At 40.0% G+C, this 18,795-nt stretch overlaps 1 protein-coding gene across 2 annotated transcripts; it reads left to right on the plus strand.

Moving 5' to 3' along the window:
• Nucleotides 1-1,853: 1,853 nt before the first annotated feature.
• LOC102068558 (alpha-1-antiproteinase F-like) lies at nucleotides 1,854-16,158 on the plus strand. Of its 2 annotated transcripts, XM_005483186.2 has the most exons (5): nucleotides 1,854-2,005; nucleotides 3,899-4,544; nucleotides 10,746-11,016; nucleotides 13,289-13,436; nucleotides 14,611-16,158. In XM_005483186.2, exons 2-5 carry the CDS (start codon nucleotides 3,911-3,913, stop codon nucleotides 14,797-14,799), a joined length of 1,242 nt encoding a protein of 413 aa, XP_005483243.1. In that variant the 5' UTR covers nucleotides 1,854-2,005; nucleotides 3,899-3,910; the 3' UTR covers nucleotides 14,800-16,158. The 2 variants fall into 2 exon arrangements, with proteins under 2 accessions (XP_005483243.1, XP_074398248.1); XM_074542147.1 differs by lacking the exon at nucleotides 1,854-2,005 and having other exon boundaries at nucleotides 3,802-4,544.
• The last annotated feature ends 2,637 nt before the right edge of the window (nucleotides 16,159-18,795 follow it).

Consider the following 18,795-nt stretch of genomic DNA (forward strand, 5'->3'; position numbering starts at 1 on the left):
CCCAAAATTTCTTATGTTGTGGATCTGTCCAGAAGAGAACCTGTCCACAAAGATAATCAGAGGACTTGGCCATCTCTCCTGCCAAGACAGGTTGGAAGAGTTGGGGTTGTTCAGCCTGGAGAAAGCTCCATGGTGACCTTATTGTGGCCTTCTAATACCGAAAAGGGTCCTACAGGAGGCTGCAGAAGGGCTTTTTACAAAGACTTGTAATGATAGGACAAGGTTTTAAACAGAAAGGCAGTAGATTTAGATTGGATATAAGCAAGAAATTCCTCACTATGAGATTGGTCAGACATTGAAACAGGTTACCCAAAAAAGCTGTGGGTGCCCCATCCCTGGAAGTGTTCAAGGTGAAGCTGGATGGGGCTTTGACCTGCCTGTGGCCTGGTGGAAGGTGTCCTTGCCCACGGCAGGGGGCTTGGAACTAGATGATCTTTAAGGTCCCTTCCAACTCAAACCATTCCAATATTCTATGAGTCGGTAATTCCATGTACTTGAGCTGAATCAAGAATAACATTGTGAGCAGGTCACTGCAAGAAATCCTTTCTCTCTACTCATCCCTGCTATGCACATCTGGAGAGCTGCAAGCATTGCTCCACAGTGCAAGGAAGACATGGATAAACCAGAATGACTCCATTAAAGTGCCAGAATCGTCATTGAAGAATTGCAGTATGAGAAGATGCTAAAAGAGTAAAGGTTAGTAATGTTTAGTCCAGAGAAAAACACCTGTGTGGGTCTCAACAATGTATGATCACCCAAGTTTTGATGAGACAAGGAAAGACAGAGATAGTGTCTGCTCAGTGGCATCAAGTGATAAGAGGCAATGAGCACAAATTAAAATACAAGAAGTTCCACTTAAATGTGGAGAAAACCTGTTAAGCTGCTAACCTGCTTTAGTGTTCATGTTGTCAAACACTGCAATAGAGAGACTGCCCAGAGAGCTTGTGGATCTCCATTGTTGAGGGAGTCAAACCCAGCAGGACACCATCCTGAGCAACTCAATGTATATGACCTTGGTCTGAGCAAGGGTTTGAACTGTGTGGTCCCCAGAGCTCCCTTCCATGATGCTTTGGTCATCCTGCACCAAGGAGTAGAGCTGAGCACAGGATACCAGGCTGTCTGATGTGACCCAGCTGAACTTGGCACACGATCAGAGGGGATTGCTCCCCACATCTCAGATTATAAGATAGTAAGCTGATCTAAAGACTTGCTCTATTTAACACCCATGTTCCTTGGCTTCCACCCCCTGTCCCCAGGCCATGCTTGTAACTGCAATCACCTACATTCAATGGCATCCCAGCTGCATTCTTCTTCTCTGGGCACAGGGCCATACAAGTGACCCAGGAGTCAATATCACAGCTCTTGCTGCCAGTGGATTCCCTGTCTAGGAGGGGATAGCCAGGTACACATCTGACAGCATTTGCTGGTGTGCCACAACATTGTTCTAAGCCCTGCACCTATTAGAATCATCACTGGCTTCATCTGGAGACAATCAGCCCCTGCCATGGATATGCAGAGACAAAGCAAGGTAGATCACAAAAATTCAGGTTGTCCTGGTGCATCAAGTCTTGCCCTCCTGTCCTAGTGGCAGCAATGCTAGTGGAAATTCTGGAAATTATGCAAATGATGTTAAAAGTATTTCTCTGTAGTTGCTGCTTCTTGTAACTTGTTCATAAAATAGTAGATTCAGGCAACTGAGATGTGTATGAGTGTTTGATATTAAGAAAAAGTAGGTTCAGTTTGAGGAAAATGGGTTTGAATCTAACCAGAGTGATCAGATAGTCATGAATAATAATAAGTCACGTGTAAAACATATTCAGTAAAGTGTCCAGTAAAACTAGTTTCGACATCATACTAATCTCTAAAATTATAATGTGTGAGTCATGGCCCTTAGATGATCTTAACCTTTACTAGAGGATACCCTGCTTTGTATTCAGCAGCATAAACAACTGAGCAAGGACCTGTGCAGACCTGGTGAATACAACAGGACCCTTTTGAATTCACTGTAAGTAATGTTTTGGGTTTTTTTTTTAATGTGGAAAAATGTTCAAAAATTATATTCAGGAGAAAAATTTTTGAATGTTCAACTGAGAAATTATTATGTTCATATTCAAGTTTTGGCCTAAAATTTCTTGGATTGTTTAATTATGATTTTGGGTTTTTTTAAATAGAAAAGTCCTCTGTGAGATTGGCACATTCGTACAGCATGACTCTGCTTAGGAAAACTGCATTTCTAAGTGTCTTAAATTAAGTACATTGATAATAATAACAAATGTAGGGCGTGAAATGAAATGAAATGAAATGAAAGTGGGGTCTTAAGGATTGCTCTCTAAAGCATCTGGAGAGCATTAAAAAAAAGAAACTGGGTAAAAGAATTAGTGTATGAGTGATGGTGGGAGAAGTCACAAACAAATCAGAGCTTGAATTTAAACATGTTCTACATATGAAAGTGCACTGTCTGAAAGTGGTTTGTCAGGGGTTCAGGCCCTTCCTAGCCATAGCAGTATTTCCATGACCATGATATTCAGAGTGTGAATTAAGGAGTATTTACAGCATCTATTTCTAAAGCCAAGATCAGCATTCTGAGTTCTCTGGGTTTTGGAGAAACCAAACGATGGAAAGTGGAGAACAAAAATGTGGGATCATGGTGGGAGCTGATAAGGATTCAGAGCTTTTACAACACAGAGGCTGTATTCTCAGTGCAAGTCAAAAACCTCAGATATTTTTCTCCTAGAGAGAGGTTTGTTTTATAAAAGTTTTGGTAGGTCAAATGATGACATATCACAGGAGGATGTTTTGGATTTCTGGATATTCCACAGCTTTACTTCTCTCTATTGACAGAAGTTATTGAACCAATTGTAATACAGTATTAATTTCTAGAGGTGAAAGTATTGCCATAGATATGGAATGAATGGTTTCCATGCTTTGGAAAAGGCTTTCCTGTTCTATCTGTATTTTTTTAGTGTCTTTGTTCCTCCAGAATTTACTCACTCATCTTCACTTTTAACCATTGTAAACTTCTACGCCAAATCAGCCTTTTCTTTCTTTCTGATGATAAATACAATATTACTCTAGAGTTTCTCTAATTTTTTTTTTACTTTTTTTTTTTTTTCCAAATTTTGTTCTTAGGTGATTTGATTCAGTCACTGGGCTGGGCATGCCTTTGTATGCAGCAGGCACACTTATTTCCTTTCGGTGCTCTATGTATTACTCATTTTCCCTGTCTTTGTAAGCAGCACTGTATTCTCAGGGTTTTGATAACATCCTGATTGCTGTTTCTTTCGTTATTTTTGTGGAAGTTGCTTTTTTCTTTTAGTTGTGCTCAACTGCTCAAGCTTTATGATATCACCATAAATGTTCATCACTTCCTCATAGACAAGTGCATTTGCATTCTCTTAGGTGCCTGCATATGGGTTTTTATGCAGCACAGTCAAAGATGTATGTTTTAATTTTCACAGAAGAGGTATATTGTGCTTTTCTTCTGCTTTGATTTTTCATCAGTTAAATTTCTAAATTTAACTGATTAGCCTTGACTGTCTCCCTTACTTTCTTCTCTATAAACCTGTGCTTTTGACTCTTTCATCACTTAAAGCCACATTGAAAACAGAATATTGGGAAAAAAAACAGTTTAAAATGAATTGTAGCTTAACTTTAATGAGGGCGTATTTGGAATTACCTCATCCCTCTTTGACTTTAATTTTTATTATTTCATAACCTCTTCAGTAGGTTGAGCAATTTTCCAGAGTCTGCTTCCTTGAAATAGAAAGCTCATTTCCCCCAATTCAAACATCTCGGAGTCACTGGTGCTAAGTTAACTCTGTATAGTGAAGGGATTGATGTATTGCTAAACACAAGGTGAATAGATTTGTAAGCAAATGTAACTTTTCTTCTATTACAGAATCAGAGAAATATGAAGATGTTGGTTTCCCTGTGTTTTTTACTTGTTGGAATCCTTTCCAACAGTTACTGCTATGAGCCTTATCCACAAGGGGTAAGAAACCAGAACCCAAGAGCACAAGAAAACCAAAATATGCCATGGCAGAATGTAAGGAACAGTGTTTGTCGATTTGCATGTTGTTTCTACAAAGATATTTCTTCTCGTGAAAACAACGGAAACGTTTTCTTCTCTCCTTTGAGCATCTCAACCGCCTTTGCAATGCTGACTCTGGGTGCCAGATCAGACACCCTGACACAGATTCTTAGGGTCCTTTGCTTTAACCCTCGTCAGATTTCTGAAAATGAGATACATGAAGGTTATCGTCAACTCATGCAAGTGGTAAACAGAAGGAATGCTGGGCTACAGTTGAATATGGGAAATGTTCTGTTTGTGCTTGATCGACTGAAGCCACAAGAAAGATTTTTAAGTAATCTCAGAAACTTCTATGAAGGAGAAGCTTATCCTATGAACTTCAAGCAGTCTAGTCAAGCCCAGATAAAGATCAATGAATATGTAGCAAGAAGAACAAATGGAAAAATCAGGGACCTCATAAATAACCTAGATCCACTTACTGAAATTCTCCTTATTAGCTATATTTATTTTAACGGTAAGTTATACATATCATGTTCTTCTACTCCATAAATTATTTCCTCAGGTCAGTTTTAAACTCAATCATTTTTTGCAATATGGTTTTGCAGGTGGAGTCATATCTTTCCCTTTTTGTCCTCACTTGTATTTAATTAGAAACAAAGCTATTGGAAATTATGTTCTACTTGACACTGATAACTCTTAGCAAAATGTATGGCAAATTTTCCCATATTTTTAATATATGAACTTCTTTCCCTCAGAAAATTGCGTGAAATACACGTTGAGGAAGGCACCTCTAGGCAGTAAAGCATCTAATCCTATACAGTCTACTATGATTCAAGCACTTTCTTGAGATCCATTTCTGTGAATTTCAATCCAGCTGGTTTTTTTGTTCAGCAAGTTCAGAGTTAAATGCAAATAATGCTATTAAAGGAAAAATTAGCGTCTCATCAAACAGAATATGTTTAGAGAACAGTTTTGCTGTTACTGTGTATGTTTATGTATGGAAAACTAAACAACCTACAATAGCATTAGTTTCACACTCATGGTCTCCTTATTTTTTTACTAACTATGCCTTTGCGGATAGCTTGTCTGTAGTCCTGGTGTGTCTAGAGGCATAGGTTTCAACCTTTTTTTTTTGATTTGCAGATTCTAATATTTTCCAGTGGAGAGATGGACCCACCAGTATCAAATACAAGCCTATTGACAATAAGCTTGTTTTTCTTAATTAACTTGTGCAGTCTGCTTAGATACAGTCTTCAGATGTTCCCAGAGCTTTTCAGACTTCTGATCTAATGAGAAGAAGAGGATCAAGGCTGTAAGGCTCAATCAGTGGTCTAATAACAGATATTGCATCTTATTTCAAACTTTCTATTTCTTACAGATTATATGCTGAAAGCAAAGTATTTGTAGTCAGAAAAATAATATAATGTAATTTATCTGATAAAAATATCATCAAGCTTTTTAATTGAAATGGAGCTGGCATATTAGATAAATTTTTAAAAGAAAAGCTATCCTTTTAGAACCTGGATGCTTGCACTTTCCAATGTGAGGCTTCCCCTGAAAATAATTAAGAACTATATTTCTATTTTGTTTTGCTTTCCATCTGCATCTCTGCTCCTTGTATTAATGTCTGAAGATTTGGCACAACTAAATGGAGCTAATTGAAATACAGATGACTGATATTTCTTAGTTGTCTTGAAAACCTACTTGTTTATCTCAAATAATGTTTTCATTTATACTTCTATTAAGCATCAGGTACATCTTTCAAAACAGGCAAAAAAACCTGTCAATTTTTCTTTTACTGAAAGGTGTTTGAAAAATGAGCAATGGATTTAGTAGCAAAATGGGGGCAAAAAGCCCAAGAAACCTTATATTAAAGATGACTTTGTATTACAGTTAATTTTTACATGTTCTAACAGTAAGGGTTGTTAGGTTTTTTTTAAAGAGATATTCAGTTTACAATGGCAAAGATTTCCTAGCTCCTCTAAAGGTGATGGAGTTTCAGTTTTATCTCACCAATTTTAAAGCAAATGGATTAAATAGCATTAATCACAAAACTATAATAACATATTTTTAGTCTTGAGATCAAGAGTAGGTTAATCATGTAGAGCTGGGATTAATCTTGAGAGGATTTCTAAACCTCACTTAGCTGTGTAACCAGTGCATACTTTCAGGTGCTTGTCCTCTTTTTGTCCATTACAAACTTCCCTGCACATTACTGGTGACACTTTTTTCGTGGTGTAGCGTAGTACAGAATTCCTTCTTCAAGAACAAAAGTCTGGGAATATTTTCCTGGCTCTGACCTACAGGATATGTCATTCCACTATGTTACACCAATCCTTTTTCATGCCTCAGTAAAGATCATAATGACAAAGGATACTTTGAATTTCATTTTACTGCTTGAGTGCTGTGAAGCACATAAGAAAGGTGCCTAAAAGGTATCCCCTAAGATAGAAGTGAGAACTAGGAATAAAAGTGCCTTTGAAATAAGAGGAAAGTATTAGTGAATATCATCTCTGTCTAATCTGTGTGTTTACTGATAGTCATGGCTTGGGACCTTAATGATCATTTATATTCTGATCCCCCTGCGATGGGCAGGGACACCTTCCACTATACCAGAGTGCTCAAAGAACTGTCCAACCTAGCCTTGATCACTGTAGATGGGGCATGTACAATTTCTCTATTCCAGCCTCACAACCCACACAGTGAAGGATTTCTTCCTTATATCTAATCTAAATTTAAATTTGCCTTCTTTCCATTTAAAGTCATTCCCCTTTGTCCTATCACTCTCTGCCTGTATAAAAAGTCTTCCCTCCTCTATAGGTACTTTTCCTCTATAGGTACTTTCCCCCTTTAGGTACTGAAAGGGACTCTAAGATTTTCCTGGATCCTTCTCTTCCCATGCTGAACAACCCCAGCTCTCTCAGCCTGTCTTGATAGGAGAGCTGCTCCAGACCTCTTGATCATTTTCATGACCCTCATCTGGAGAAACTCCAACAGATCAATTTTCTTCTTTTATTGGAGACCCCAGAGCTGAATGCAGTACTCCAGGTGGGATCTTGCCAGAGTGAAGCAGAAGTGGAGCTGGCCACAGCTTTTTTATGCAGTTCAATATGTTTTTAGCTTTCTGGGCTGCAAGCACACATTGCTGGGGCATGCTGAGATTCTCATCAACCTACGGGACCAAGTCCTTCTTCTCAGGTCTGCTTTCAACTCAATCCATTTTTTTCCTGGCTTGTATTTATATTTGGGGTCGCCCCAACCCACATGCAGGACCTTGCACTTGGCATTGTTGAACTTCATGATGTTCTAATGGGGCCACCTCTCAAGCCTGTCTCACTTTCCCTGCATGGCACCCTCTCTGTCTGGGTAGCATCCCTTAGCTCTGGAGGTTATTCTTTCCTTACAACATATCAACAGAACCACACCATCTTGGTGTCACTGGAAACTTGCACTCAAAGAGGGTGCACTCAATTCCACTATTCACTTTACCAACAAAGATCTTGAGCAGCACTGGTCCTAATACCAACCTCTGAGGAGCACTGGTCATCCCTGATCTCCTCTTGGTCAACCAGCCATTGACTGCAAGCCTTCAAATGGAAACATCCAGACAATTCCTGATCCATTCAGCGGGCCACTTCTCACACTCATCTCTCCAATTTAGAGTTAAGGATGTCATGTGGGACAGTGTGAAATTCTTTGTGCAGCTCCAGGTAGATGATATCTGTTGATCTTCCTTTACCACAGCTTACCCTTAGTGAAGTCATGTTGTCAGTCACCAATCACTTCCTAATTTTCCATGTGTCATAGCACAGTATCCAGGAGGATCTGCTCCATATCTTGCCACTCATAGAGGTGAGAAAGACTGGTAGTTTCCTGGGTCTTTCTTTTCTTTTCTTCATTTATAAAAATGAGAGCTCTCATTTATATTTTTCAGTCAGTGGAAATTTCCCTGGACTGCCATAACTTCTCAAATATGATGGATAGTGGTATTGCTGTTCCATCTATATCCCTCATGATCTGCAGGTCCCATGGACATGTTCATCTTCAGGTTCTTCACATGTTCTTGAACCTGACCTTCTTCTACAGTGGACTACTTTCATTCGCCCAGTCCCTGCACTTGCCAGTAAAGATTGAGGGGGAAAAAATGTCATTGAGTACCTCAGCCATGTTCTGGGTAACCAGGCTTCCCATTTTCTTCTGGAGGGAGTTCACATTTTCCCTAGTCTTCCTTTTATCACTGTCATACCTATAGAAGCTTTTCTTGTTGCCCTTAATGTCCCTGGCCAGATTTAATTCACACCTTTAACTTTCCTAATCTATTCCTTGGAAGCTCAGAAAATCTCTGTTTATACTGCCCAGGTTACCTGTTCTTGCTTCCACCTTCTGTAGGCTACCTGTTTGTGTTTGAGTTCACCAAAGAGCTCCTTGTTCATCTGCACAGGCCTCCTGGAATTTTTACCTGACTCCTTTGTTAGGATGGATCACTCCTGTGCTTGGTGGAGGTCATCCTTGAATATCAAGAGAATCACAGAGCCATTAAGGTGGGAAAAGGCCTCCAATATCTTTGAGTTCAGCCTTTGACTGAACACCACCATATCAAATAAATTATTTGCACTAAGTGCCAAGGCCAGTAATTTCTTGCACATTTCCAGTGATCATGAATCTACCATATCCCTGAGCAGCTTTTTAAAATGTTTGACAACCTCTTCAGTGAAAAAAAAGATCCTGATGTCCAACCTGATCCTCCCCTGAAAGATCTTGAGGCCATTTTCTCTTGTCCTATCATTTGTTGCCTGGGAGAAGAGACTGACCCTGACCTGGCTACATCCTCCTTTCTGGCAGGTGTAGAGAGCAATGAGGCTCCCCCCCACAGGCTCCTTTTCTCCAGCCTAAAAATCCCCAGTTCCCTCAGGTGCTCCTCACATGACTGACTCTCTAGAGCCTTCCTCAGCTCTGTTGCCCTCAATGCTCCAGTACTTCAATGTCTTTTTCATTGTGAGGCTCCCAAAACTGGGCCTCGAACAGAACTGGAGGTGGGGCCTCAGCAGTGCTGACAATCATGGGGACAATCCCTGTCCTGGTCCTGCTGGCCACACCATTGCTGGCACAGGCCAGGATGCCATTGGCCTTCTTGGCCACCTGGGCACTGCTGGCTCATGTTCAGCTGCTGTTAATCAGCACCTTCAGGTCCTTTTCCACTGGGCCACTTTCCAGCCACTCTGCCCCCAGCCTCTAGAGCTGCATGAGATTGCTGTGACAAACCAGCTTTCCTGGGGCCCTCTTCCCTCCATGGCTTTATCCTAAGCAGATCTCTGAAGAGGCCAAAGTTTACACTCCCCAGAATAGTGGTCCTAACATCCTAGACAGTTTTCAAGCAAAATTCTTCTTGAAATCAGTTGGTCTTCCCTGAGTTGAGCGCTAGATAAATGTTTAAGTTTTTCAGGACTGGTGTCAGTCATGTTTTTGTGATTCATTCTGCTTTTTTTGGCCCCTTAAGCATAACATTGTAAAAGTTCTGTGTGTTATATATCTGATGATAGAAGTCACTATTAATGCAGTATATAAAGTATATGAAATGTATAAAAGTAGCAACTTTTCCCTGTTCAGAGCATTGCAGTTGTCAATCTATGCTTTCAGAGACCAAGACATGCACTGAAGAAATCTCATTTCACTTTTTCAAAAGCTACTTAGTAGTGCAGGCTGTGTCAGATGGTGGAAACAGCAGAAAATAATTATTTCATTTGTAACAAGTTGCCTAGTAATCAGTGTTCAAGTAGAAATCAGAAGTCAACAGGGGTTGCATCTTGTTTCATGGTTTTCCTGATGCCACTCATTTTACTTAGTGTCACAGCTCTACTTTTGCCCATACAAAAAATGTTAGTTTTGCTCTAGAAGGCTAAATGTACTACACAGCAACAAGATTTCTTAAAAATTAAAATAAAAACAACAAAAAGACTTTCCAAAACTCCACATTTTCCCACTTTTTAAAAAAGTTTGCTCAGCCTCTGAAAGGTATGATGTGGATACCTGGAATTTGGTTTTGAAACTCGTCTCCACTGAGGATAAGAACCTTTCAGAGTTTCAATGTGGATAGTTTGTTTCACCATGACTAAGTGAGGAACCTTTGAAAATTTAATATGGTGAAGATGACAGTGGAAAAGTTTTCTGCCGTTGCTGTTTTGTTTCCTAGATCAGCAGTCTGGTAAAATTAAGCTCCTTATGACTCTATACATCATCAGCTAATGTGAGGTACCAACACCTCTCTGCAAGTAACCCAAATCCCTTAATTTCTCTGAAGAATTCATCCCTTGTGTCACCTTTTACAAGCCTGTTTTGGTTTGGGAATAAGAAAATGAGAGAATCTTCTTTTGAGCTTAGATAAAGGCTGCATTATATGAGGACTTTACAGGCTCCTCAAGACTGTCATCATGCAGGAAAAGGGCAAGTTATAACCCTTGATAACTCATCTAAATGAAGGATTTTGCAGCCTGCTGTAAGATCTGAGGGAGAGTTTTACATCATGTTTTACCAACTGTGTGTTGCTATTGAATTATTCTGAGTATTTAGTAAGATCGTGATCATTGCAAATTGGTTTGTCTTTGAAGCTGATCCATCTGTACCAGTTTCTGTCATCTAAGAATGTGTCCTATGATAATATGTCCTATGGTTTCATGTCCTTAAAAATATCCTGTTACTATGTCTCTTATATTTCAAGCTGAATGGGAAAAACCTTTCGATCCAAAATACACCAAAATGAGCAAATTTTTTGTGGATGGGACCAAGGTTGTTGAAGTCCCAATGATGTTTGGAATTGGCCTGTTCAAGCATGGCTATGATGAGCAGCTGTCTTCCACTGTGGTGCAAATGGATTACAAAGGAGGTGCTTCAGCGTTTTTTATTCTGCCTGATAGAGGAAGAATGAGGAAGCTGGAGAAAAGATTGTCTTGTGAACATTTGTCAAGATGGTCGTCATTAGTCACAAAAAGGTAAAATTCTGCAGTTCTTGGTTCAGATGGTAGCCAAGGAAACAAATGTGCTGAGGTATGATACAAAATCAATATGTAATTTTTAGTTCTGCTTTATGCAGTAGAAGAAATTTCCTGACCTAAGTTGGATCTGGCTGATTTAGTGTCCATGTGTTCTCACATTCAGGACTGCACACACTGAAAACCTTCACAGATTAGGACTTTTGTAATTTCTGCATTTTGTTTCCCATCTTCAGCTCTTAATAGGCCCTTTATGACTTAGACCCCTTCTCACTTTTTTGGGGGGAAGTTTTCTGCCTTCTATTTACAAGTGTATTCCTACCACTTCAGCCTCTTTTCTTGTCTCTTTCTTAATTTCTGCCTATTAAAATTAACAGCAATTGTGCAGTTAATGCTGAAATAACAACTTCCATTTAGCAATTGTGAAGGCAAAGCTCAATATGTGAAAAAAACCAAAGCCAAACAAAAGAAACAAACAAAACTCCAGCAAAACAACAACAAAGGAAAAACCCCAAAACAACAACAATAAAAAGAAACCAAACCAAACAAAAAAAAAAAAGAAACAAACAAAAAAAAGAAACAAAAAAGAAACCCAGCAAAAACAATGTACTTCTCTGTGCACCTCTACAGTTTTGAAACTTCTGGGAGTAGCTATGTGGTTTGTGACTATAGGACAAAAAGGTGGTGACTCAAGATACTTAGGTATAATTTTTGCCAAAGAAACAATTGCCTTTACAATTATCAAGATGAATGCTAAATACAATTGGGGGAATTTATATTTCCTCTCTCCATCTTACAATATGAAAAAGAATGACAGTCAAAGACAAGTCTGTTTCATGCTGCTCCCCATTTTTCATCATAACCATTCCCTCCTACAAAATAACGACACAAATTCCTCCTTTCCCCTTTAATCTTTAATACAATTGATTGTACCAGCTATTATTTGGAGTCTCTGGGAGGTGTTAATAAATGAAAGTATTATATGGAATAATGTAAAGGCTGTGACCTACCTTTGTCCCTTCTCTGTCTGCAAACTGATGTTGATATTAGTGGCAGAAGTGTTGTGAAGGACATCTTTCATTTCTGGTGGCTGACAGAACAGTGCTGAAGTGTCACCAGTACAGACAGCTGAGATCTTTTAAATGGCTGAACTAAAGAGAAAACCTCACTTTCGCTCCTGGAAAGCGTATCCCACTGCTCCATTCCTGGTTGCATTGTTCCTGTGTGTCTGTGGCTTTCCCTTTGCTCTGTACTGGAAGCAAGTGAGGGCTTGTGAAGAAGTGCCTTTAGGTAACACTAAGGCAGAGGATTCAGTGATAGCTGCACCCTCATTCATGGCAGCAATCAGCACTGACTGAAATCAGGGAGAAGTAAGAGGTCAAGCAACCTGTTATCAATCCACAGCACTCTTGTTTATGGATACAGCCGGAGCTGGCATTAGATGCTGTACAATGCTGGAGGTATGGGCTTTTCCTTCCCCCCTGCCCACTGGATGTCTTTCTCTTTGGTTAGCTTCATTAAGTGCTCCACATCTCCCTGACCTAAAGCCCTGGAGAGCTGCCCTAGTTTCTCACCAGGTAATAGTACCTAATGTCAGTGCTATCACTAACCTCTGTCTCATTATGCTGCTTCTAGCCATAAATGTTGGGCTTAACCTTTGAAAAGTAATTGTTAGATACTTATGAGAAAAATGGGGAAAAACAAGGATAAATGAGTCAGAAACATAGAGCTTTGGTTAATTTATGGAAAGCAGCAATCTAGGCACTTAAAACTGAGTAAGTCAGACACTGAGGTTGACACAGGAAAGAAATTATCTATTGGCTAACTGTATTCTGTAAATTTGCTTTTGTCTTTTATTTTGCTATGCCTTCTATCACTACTTACTATTGTCCTGCTTCTTTAGTGGATATAGTTCCATTTTGTCTGTCCTGTTTTATATGACAAATACACAAGGCCAGTTTTTTCTCCAAAAGTAACATTCCGTGAACTTGAATGTGTTGGATTTTTTTTGTGCTCAGCTTGAGACACCTAAAGGAGTCTCTTTTTCACAAGGTGCCTCCTCAGTAATGGCTCATGATTAAGGTGCTTCCAGCTGATTGCAGAAGAGATCACTGACTTCAGAAAATTTTCATCTCCTATGTAGACTAGAGGGAGGCTACAGGCAAAATGTCTTTAGGGAGAAAGCAAAATCAGCTTTCCTCTTATGAGTCTATGTTGTTCTGTGATAACTGATCAAATGTTTCATTGTATTCTTGTACTTCTTTCCTGGCAGCTCAGTAAATTTGTATCTTCCAAAATTCACGCTTTATGGGACGTATAACCTAAAAGATATCTTATATAAAATGGGCATCATGGATCTATTCACTGATAAGGCTGACCTCTCTGGGATCACTGGGCAGCCTCAGCACAGAATTTCCCAGGTAAGTCATACTGCTTTTTGTTTTATGGGCTCATGGTTACTGATACTTGCATCACTTTCTGCACAGTTATTCATGGTGCAAAACTCATGTAAAGAGGCTTTGCTTCCATAAAAAGACAGCTGATGGCACGCAGAGTATTTTATCCATGTTAGTTGCACTGTATGAGCAATTGGGTTGGAGCAAGTTACTAGTCTGTAATTTTTTAATTCAGAAGGCTATTTTGACCTGCATGGGGCAACTTTATAAAACATACATGACCAAATCATTATCTATCCACACCCTGGTACCCTCTTGCAGCATGTTGTTACAGTCACCACTGGGTGCTTCTGTTTGTGTCTGCCTTCTTTAGCCTGCTTGTGGGCAAGTAGGGAGCTGTAGGATGTATCACTGCTCATATTTTATGGAGGTGAGGGAAGAGGAAAAACAAACTGCTTGCTTTTAAACTGTTTGGGAGAAATGAAAATGCAGTTATTACAAACATTTGGCTTCAAGAATATTAACAATTACTGCTAGGCTCTGGTAAAAGCTACATAGATCATGCTTCAATTAACCTAGAGTTTAAAGCTCACAATCAGGGCAAACTTAATTGTATAATGAAGAAAACAACTGCCCTCATGGCCTCAAGTGGACATTAGCAAATCAGGATCTGCCAGTGTCTTGATTTCACAAGGTCAAACTTTTGTGTTTCTGTGCTTTAACCCTCCATTTCTGGCCATTGATCTTTGCTACCATTTTTCCCAAAACATGAAGGAAGATAGGAAACATAATTTTAGGTTTTTATTCATGTTATTTTTTCAACTGTGTGAACTTCTAATACACAGTTAAGTATGGTCTTACTCTCTTAACATTTGGTCTAGCTGTACAGATCTCCATGAGCGTATGCAAATAATAAGAAAAGAAACAAAGCAAATGTTTTCACTAGCAGGGACATGCCCCTCCAGAGTAACTTTTCCTGGAGAGTAACTTTTCCTCTTGGGGGCTAGAAAGCTGTGCTGCATGTAGTTTTCTGATTCCCCCCCCCTCCAACTTTGCTATCTTTAAGCAGTGGACTCACACTTGTCCATCTGACACTTGTTACTTATCAGTAATTTCTTCAGGCATCTTTAACTCTCATTCTTATTTAGATGACCAGTTTTGTACTCCCTTGACTTGTCAAATGTGTGTTTCTTCACAGGCTATTCATAAGGCTGTGGTAAAGGTGGATGAGACTGGCACCGAAGCAGCAGCTGCCACAGGCATGGAAATAGTGCCCATGTCCGTTCCAATTACCGTTAGATTCGACAGGCCCTTCCTAATGGTCATAAATATGGAAAACACTATACTCTTCATGGGAAAAATTGTGAACCCTCTGAAGAGAAATTAAGTTAATGTACAAATTAGGTATGTGGTGATGACCACTCCTAGATCAAGTATTAGACCTGATGAGTATGGCATGGCTACAGAGGGGCTCTCCACCTCTTAACTGATGTTATTCACTGTTTTTTGTAGATGAGACTCTTCATCCATTTAAGTTACCATACTTGCATGTTTGTTTGGGCCTTGCTTCTTTTTTTTTTTTTTTTTTTAAAGAAGGTTGCATTCATGCAGAACTGTCATTAGCTCTGGGACAAAATAGGCCTGTGTGATACTGACAGCATAGATACATCTTCTAGCAGGGAAGATGAGGAGCATGTGGGTGAAGAGGGTTGTGTACGTCTGCTTCTTCCCTCATGGCTGCCTTCTCTCCTATTTTTTATGTTGACTGACAAATAGGTACAAGCTATGTCACTTTACTATTTGTGTCAATTTTCCTACCAACATGAAGTTCATAGCTAGCATAAACCTTAACATGCATAATGCTTATTACCTTCCCTAGTACCATTGTTGTCCAGTGAGTCTATTACACCCTTGCCTGTCAGCTGTTGTCCCAGCTTGGCTGCTGCAAAGGGGTCTCAAAGAAGGGTTTTTTACCCCCTGCAGATACATACTGCTCTGCCTACTCTTTCTGTGTAATCAATAGTCCAGACTCATTCCAGGGCAAACCTTAGAGGTTCTAAGAATTTGATCTAAGAATAAAGGAGATAGATCTGATCTCTGCACTTGGGCGCCCTGAAGCCAACCATTGCGAATCAAATACGCAGCTCAGAGCAGCCAGGAGACTACTTCTAGCTCATGCCTGCACCTAAAGTAGCTCCTAGAAGTCCCCAGGCAGCAGGGAGCACAAGCCATGTCCCCCTGGTGCCAGAGTCTGCACCATTACTGTCTGTGCCTGGGAGATTACCCATGGCAGCAAGCGCCACTCCAGTATTGTTTGTAGGGTCAGGCACCCCACCAATAACACCCATACCCTACCAGTGGTACTTGCCACGTCTCTTGATATAACCCCTTCTGTTCCCAGACTGTCTGGTAATACAGCATTGGTACTCTTCTTCTCATCTGCTTCATGGTTAGTATAGCCGCAATATTATAAAGAGCTGTTTTCACTATTAAAAGGCACAATAACCAGTCACATTCATAATGAACATGCTTATTTTATTTCCTTGTTTTCTTTCCTATCTATTTTTTTCTTCTGGTTTTTACAACACCAATCATTATTTTATTTCTTTGCTCATGTTCCTGGTATATATCTGATCTCTGGTTGCAGGAGGGGTCAATTCTTGACTAAAGTGGGTTAGTCTGTTAATAGGTATTAAGCACTTACGCAAGTCTTTGTACAGCCTTGAAATATGCAGACAAATGTACTATGGGAAAACAACAACAATTAATAAACATGACATTAAAAATTTCAAATATTGCTATTTACTTCTATAATTCAGAGTTAAGAATTAAGTGGTTCAAGCAGGTTTTTTTGAGTAGTGTCAACAAATAATTATTAATTTACTGCTCGTATACATTAGATCGGCACAGTAATGCCAGTAATGAGTTTCAGAAAGCCCTCTGCCTTCAGCTTGAGCAATTAATAGCAGGTTATGTCTGCTAGGCAGAGAACCTTTTGGGAAGGCTAGACATTCTTCTCATGCAAAGATGTTTATTTCAAAACTTTTAGAAAGTGTGTTGCTTCTACTCTGTCAAGTGTGTAGCTCTTGTGTGTCTCATCACTCTTCTAAAAAGCTCTCTCTTGACTCCCTCTAATAGCTCTGTTATCAGTCTTGGCACATTTTAGCTGAAGTTCCTGTTATTCCATAAATACAATACAGGCTATCTATATCATACCTTTTTGAGTTTTAATAAATTAGGACAGAGAAACAAAAAAATTGTTTAGAAGCTTTTTGTAGAGGAACCCATTTCCCAATTAAAATCACAGTGAAGAAAAGCTCTATGGCAGTGAAGAAAAAGTCTATGGCATTCAAATAAGGCAATAAGAAAACATAAATTTAGTGTTTCCCAAACACAAAATTAGGTGTAGTAAACTTGCCTACATCAGGGCATTCATAGCAAATCTTGACAGGATGCTTTCTTCAGATGCTTACACATATTTGTTATCTACATCAATCTAAAGGTACTGCAGATTTTCCTAGGTGACAGATAGTTCTCTGACAAAACCAGATCTTGTGGCTTTCATTCCTGTAAAAATGTACAGCAATGCATTTGGAAGTAAATCCAAGAAACTCCAACTTTAAAAGGGGGGGGGGAAGTATATTCACACAGAAAGCTAAACTGTAATTAAGAAGAAAAATTTCAGAAATTGAAGTAATTATCAGCTCAGGGAATGTCCCCTTGCCAAAAAGAACAATTCCACAACATTAAAATTGTAACAAGAAAGGACAAGGAGAACTTTGAGGGAAATGTAACAAAATAATATACTCTTTTTAAAATAAATAATTTCAAAGAGCCTGAGGGACCAATAGATGTTCAAAGTGTAAGTGTTCAAGGGGGCAGTGGCAAAACAGAAAAGCTCAGTCTATTGCACATGGGTTTCCTTTGCAGTGGCTGAGCTTAAACCACTATTCCAAGTTGTACAATAGAATAGTATTCAGGGGGGGAAAAAGTAGTCAAAGAGCAAGTAACAACAAATTACCCTGATTATTTAGTATACATGCAAGAGCTTTTAGCTGTCTCAAGAAGAAAAATGTTAAGCTTTCCACACTGGTGCAACTGTCGGTTAAACTGTCTCCATACCACCCTAAAAGGAAGTGAGAAATGTGACATTCAATTTTTTCAAAAAGATGCAAGCATCTTGAGTGCAGACTAGTTAGACCAACTTCCAGTTTTTTGAAACTGCAGAATTTGTAGTTCTAGGAATAAGTATGACAAAATATTGAATAATAAACATGACTGTCATAGAAACATAGAATCTAGGTTGGAAGATCAGCCCTTAAGATCAACTCTAGCCTTTAATCCAGAATAGTCAAGTCCCACCCTGTCTACATCCCCACATCTTCAAAATTCCACCAGGGGTGGTGACTCAACCACTTCCCTGGGTGGCCTGTTCCCATATTTAACAACCCTTTCCATGAAGAATTGTTTCCTAGTACTCAATTTAACCACCTCCTGCCCCACCTTCCCACTCGAAGCCCCTCCCCAGCACATCTTGAAGCCATGTTTCTTCTTCTATCACTTGCAACTTGGCATAAGAAACTGGCCCCCACCTGACTACGCCTTCCTTCCTCCCTTCAGAGAGTTGTAGAGAGTGACAAGGTCCCCCTTTCAGCCTTCTTTTCTCCAGGCTAAAAAACTTCATCTCCCTGAGCCACTCTTCATATGACTATCTGGACCCTTCTCTAGCTCTCTTCCCTTCTCTGGACTTTCTCCAGCAAAGACTCAAGCAAGTCTTTCTTGTCATGAACACAGCATTTGAGGTGTGGCCTCACCAGTGCCGGCTACAGGGGAACAATCCCTGCCCTGCTCCTGCTGGCCACACCATGGCTGGCACAGGCCAGGATGGCATTGGCCTTCTTGGCCCCCTGGGCACAGCTGGCTTCTGTTCAGCTGCTGTCAGAGGGCACCCCCAGCTCCTTTTGCACCAGGCCTGTAGTATTTCAGGTGGTTGTTTTGGCTGGATGCTTTGAGAGACAGTATCAAAGGCTTTACTAAAGTCCAGGTACACAACATCCACAGCCATTCCTCATTCCCTCACTCAGCTGGTCACCTTGTCAGAGAAGGAGGTCAGGTCAGTACAAGTAGCACCTGCCTTTCATAAACCTGTGCTGGCTGGGCCTGATCACCCAGTTGTCCTCTGCATGCTGTGTCATAGCACTCACGATGATCTGCTCCATAACCTTCCCTGGCACTGAGGTCAGGCTGTGTTCTGTAATGCCCCAGATCCTCCTTCTGGCCTTTCCTGTAGATGGGCAGCCCATTTGCCAACCTCCATTTATCTGGGACCTCCCTGGTGAGCCAGAACTGCTGATAAAGGATTGAAAGTGGTTTGGTGAGCTCT

The sequence above is a fragment of the Zonotrichia albicollis genome, chromosome 6 (genome assembly GCF_047830755.1).
Source record: "Zonotrichia albicollis isolate bZonAlb1 chromosome 6, bZonAlb1.hap1, whole genome shotgun sequence".
Lineage (NCBI taxonomy): Eukaryota > Metazoa > Chordata > Aves > Passeriformes > Passerellidae > Zonotrichia > Zonotrichia albicollis.

Bases quoted from the DNA above. Each gene is read 5' to 3' on its own strand.
- LOC102068558 (XM_005483186.2), top strand. From the start codon at position 3,911: ATGAAGATGTTGGTTTCCCTGTGTTTTTTACTTGTTGGAATCCTTTCC. The intron at 11,017-13,288 runs GTAAAATTCTGC...CTTTCCTGGCAG, and splicing joins TCGTCATTAGTCACAAAAAG to CTCAGTAAATTTGTATCTTC. The intron at 13,437-14,610 runs GTAAGTCATACT...GTTTCTTCACAG, and splicing joins CTCAGCACAGAATTTCCCAG to GCTATTCATAAGGCTGTGGT.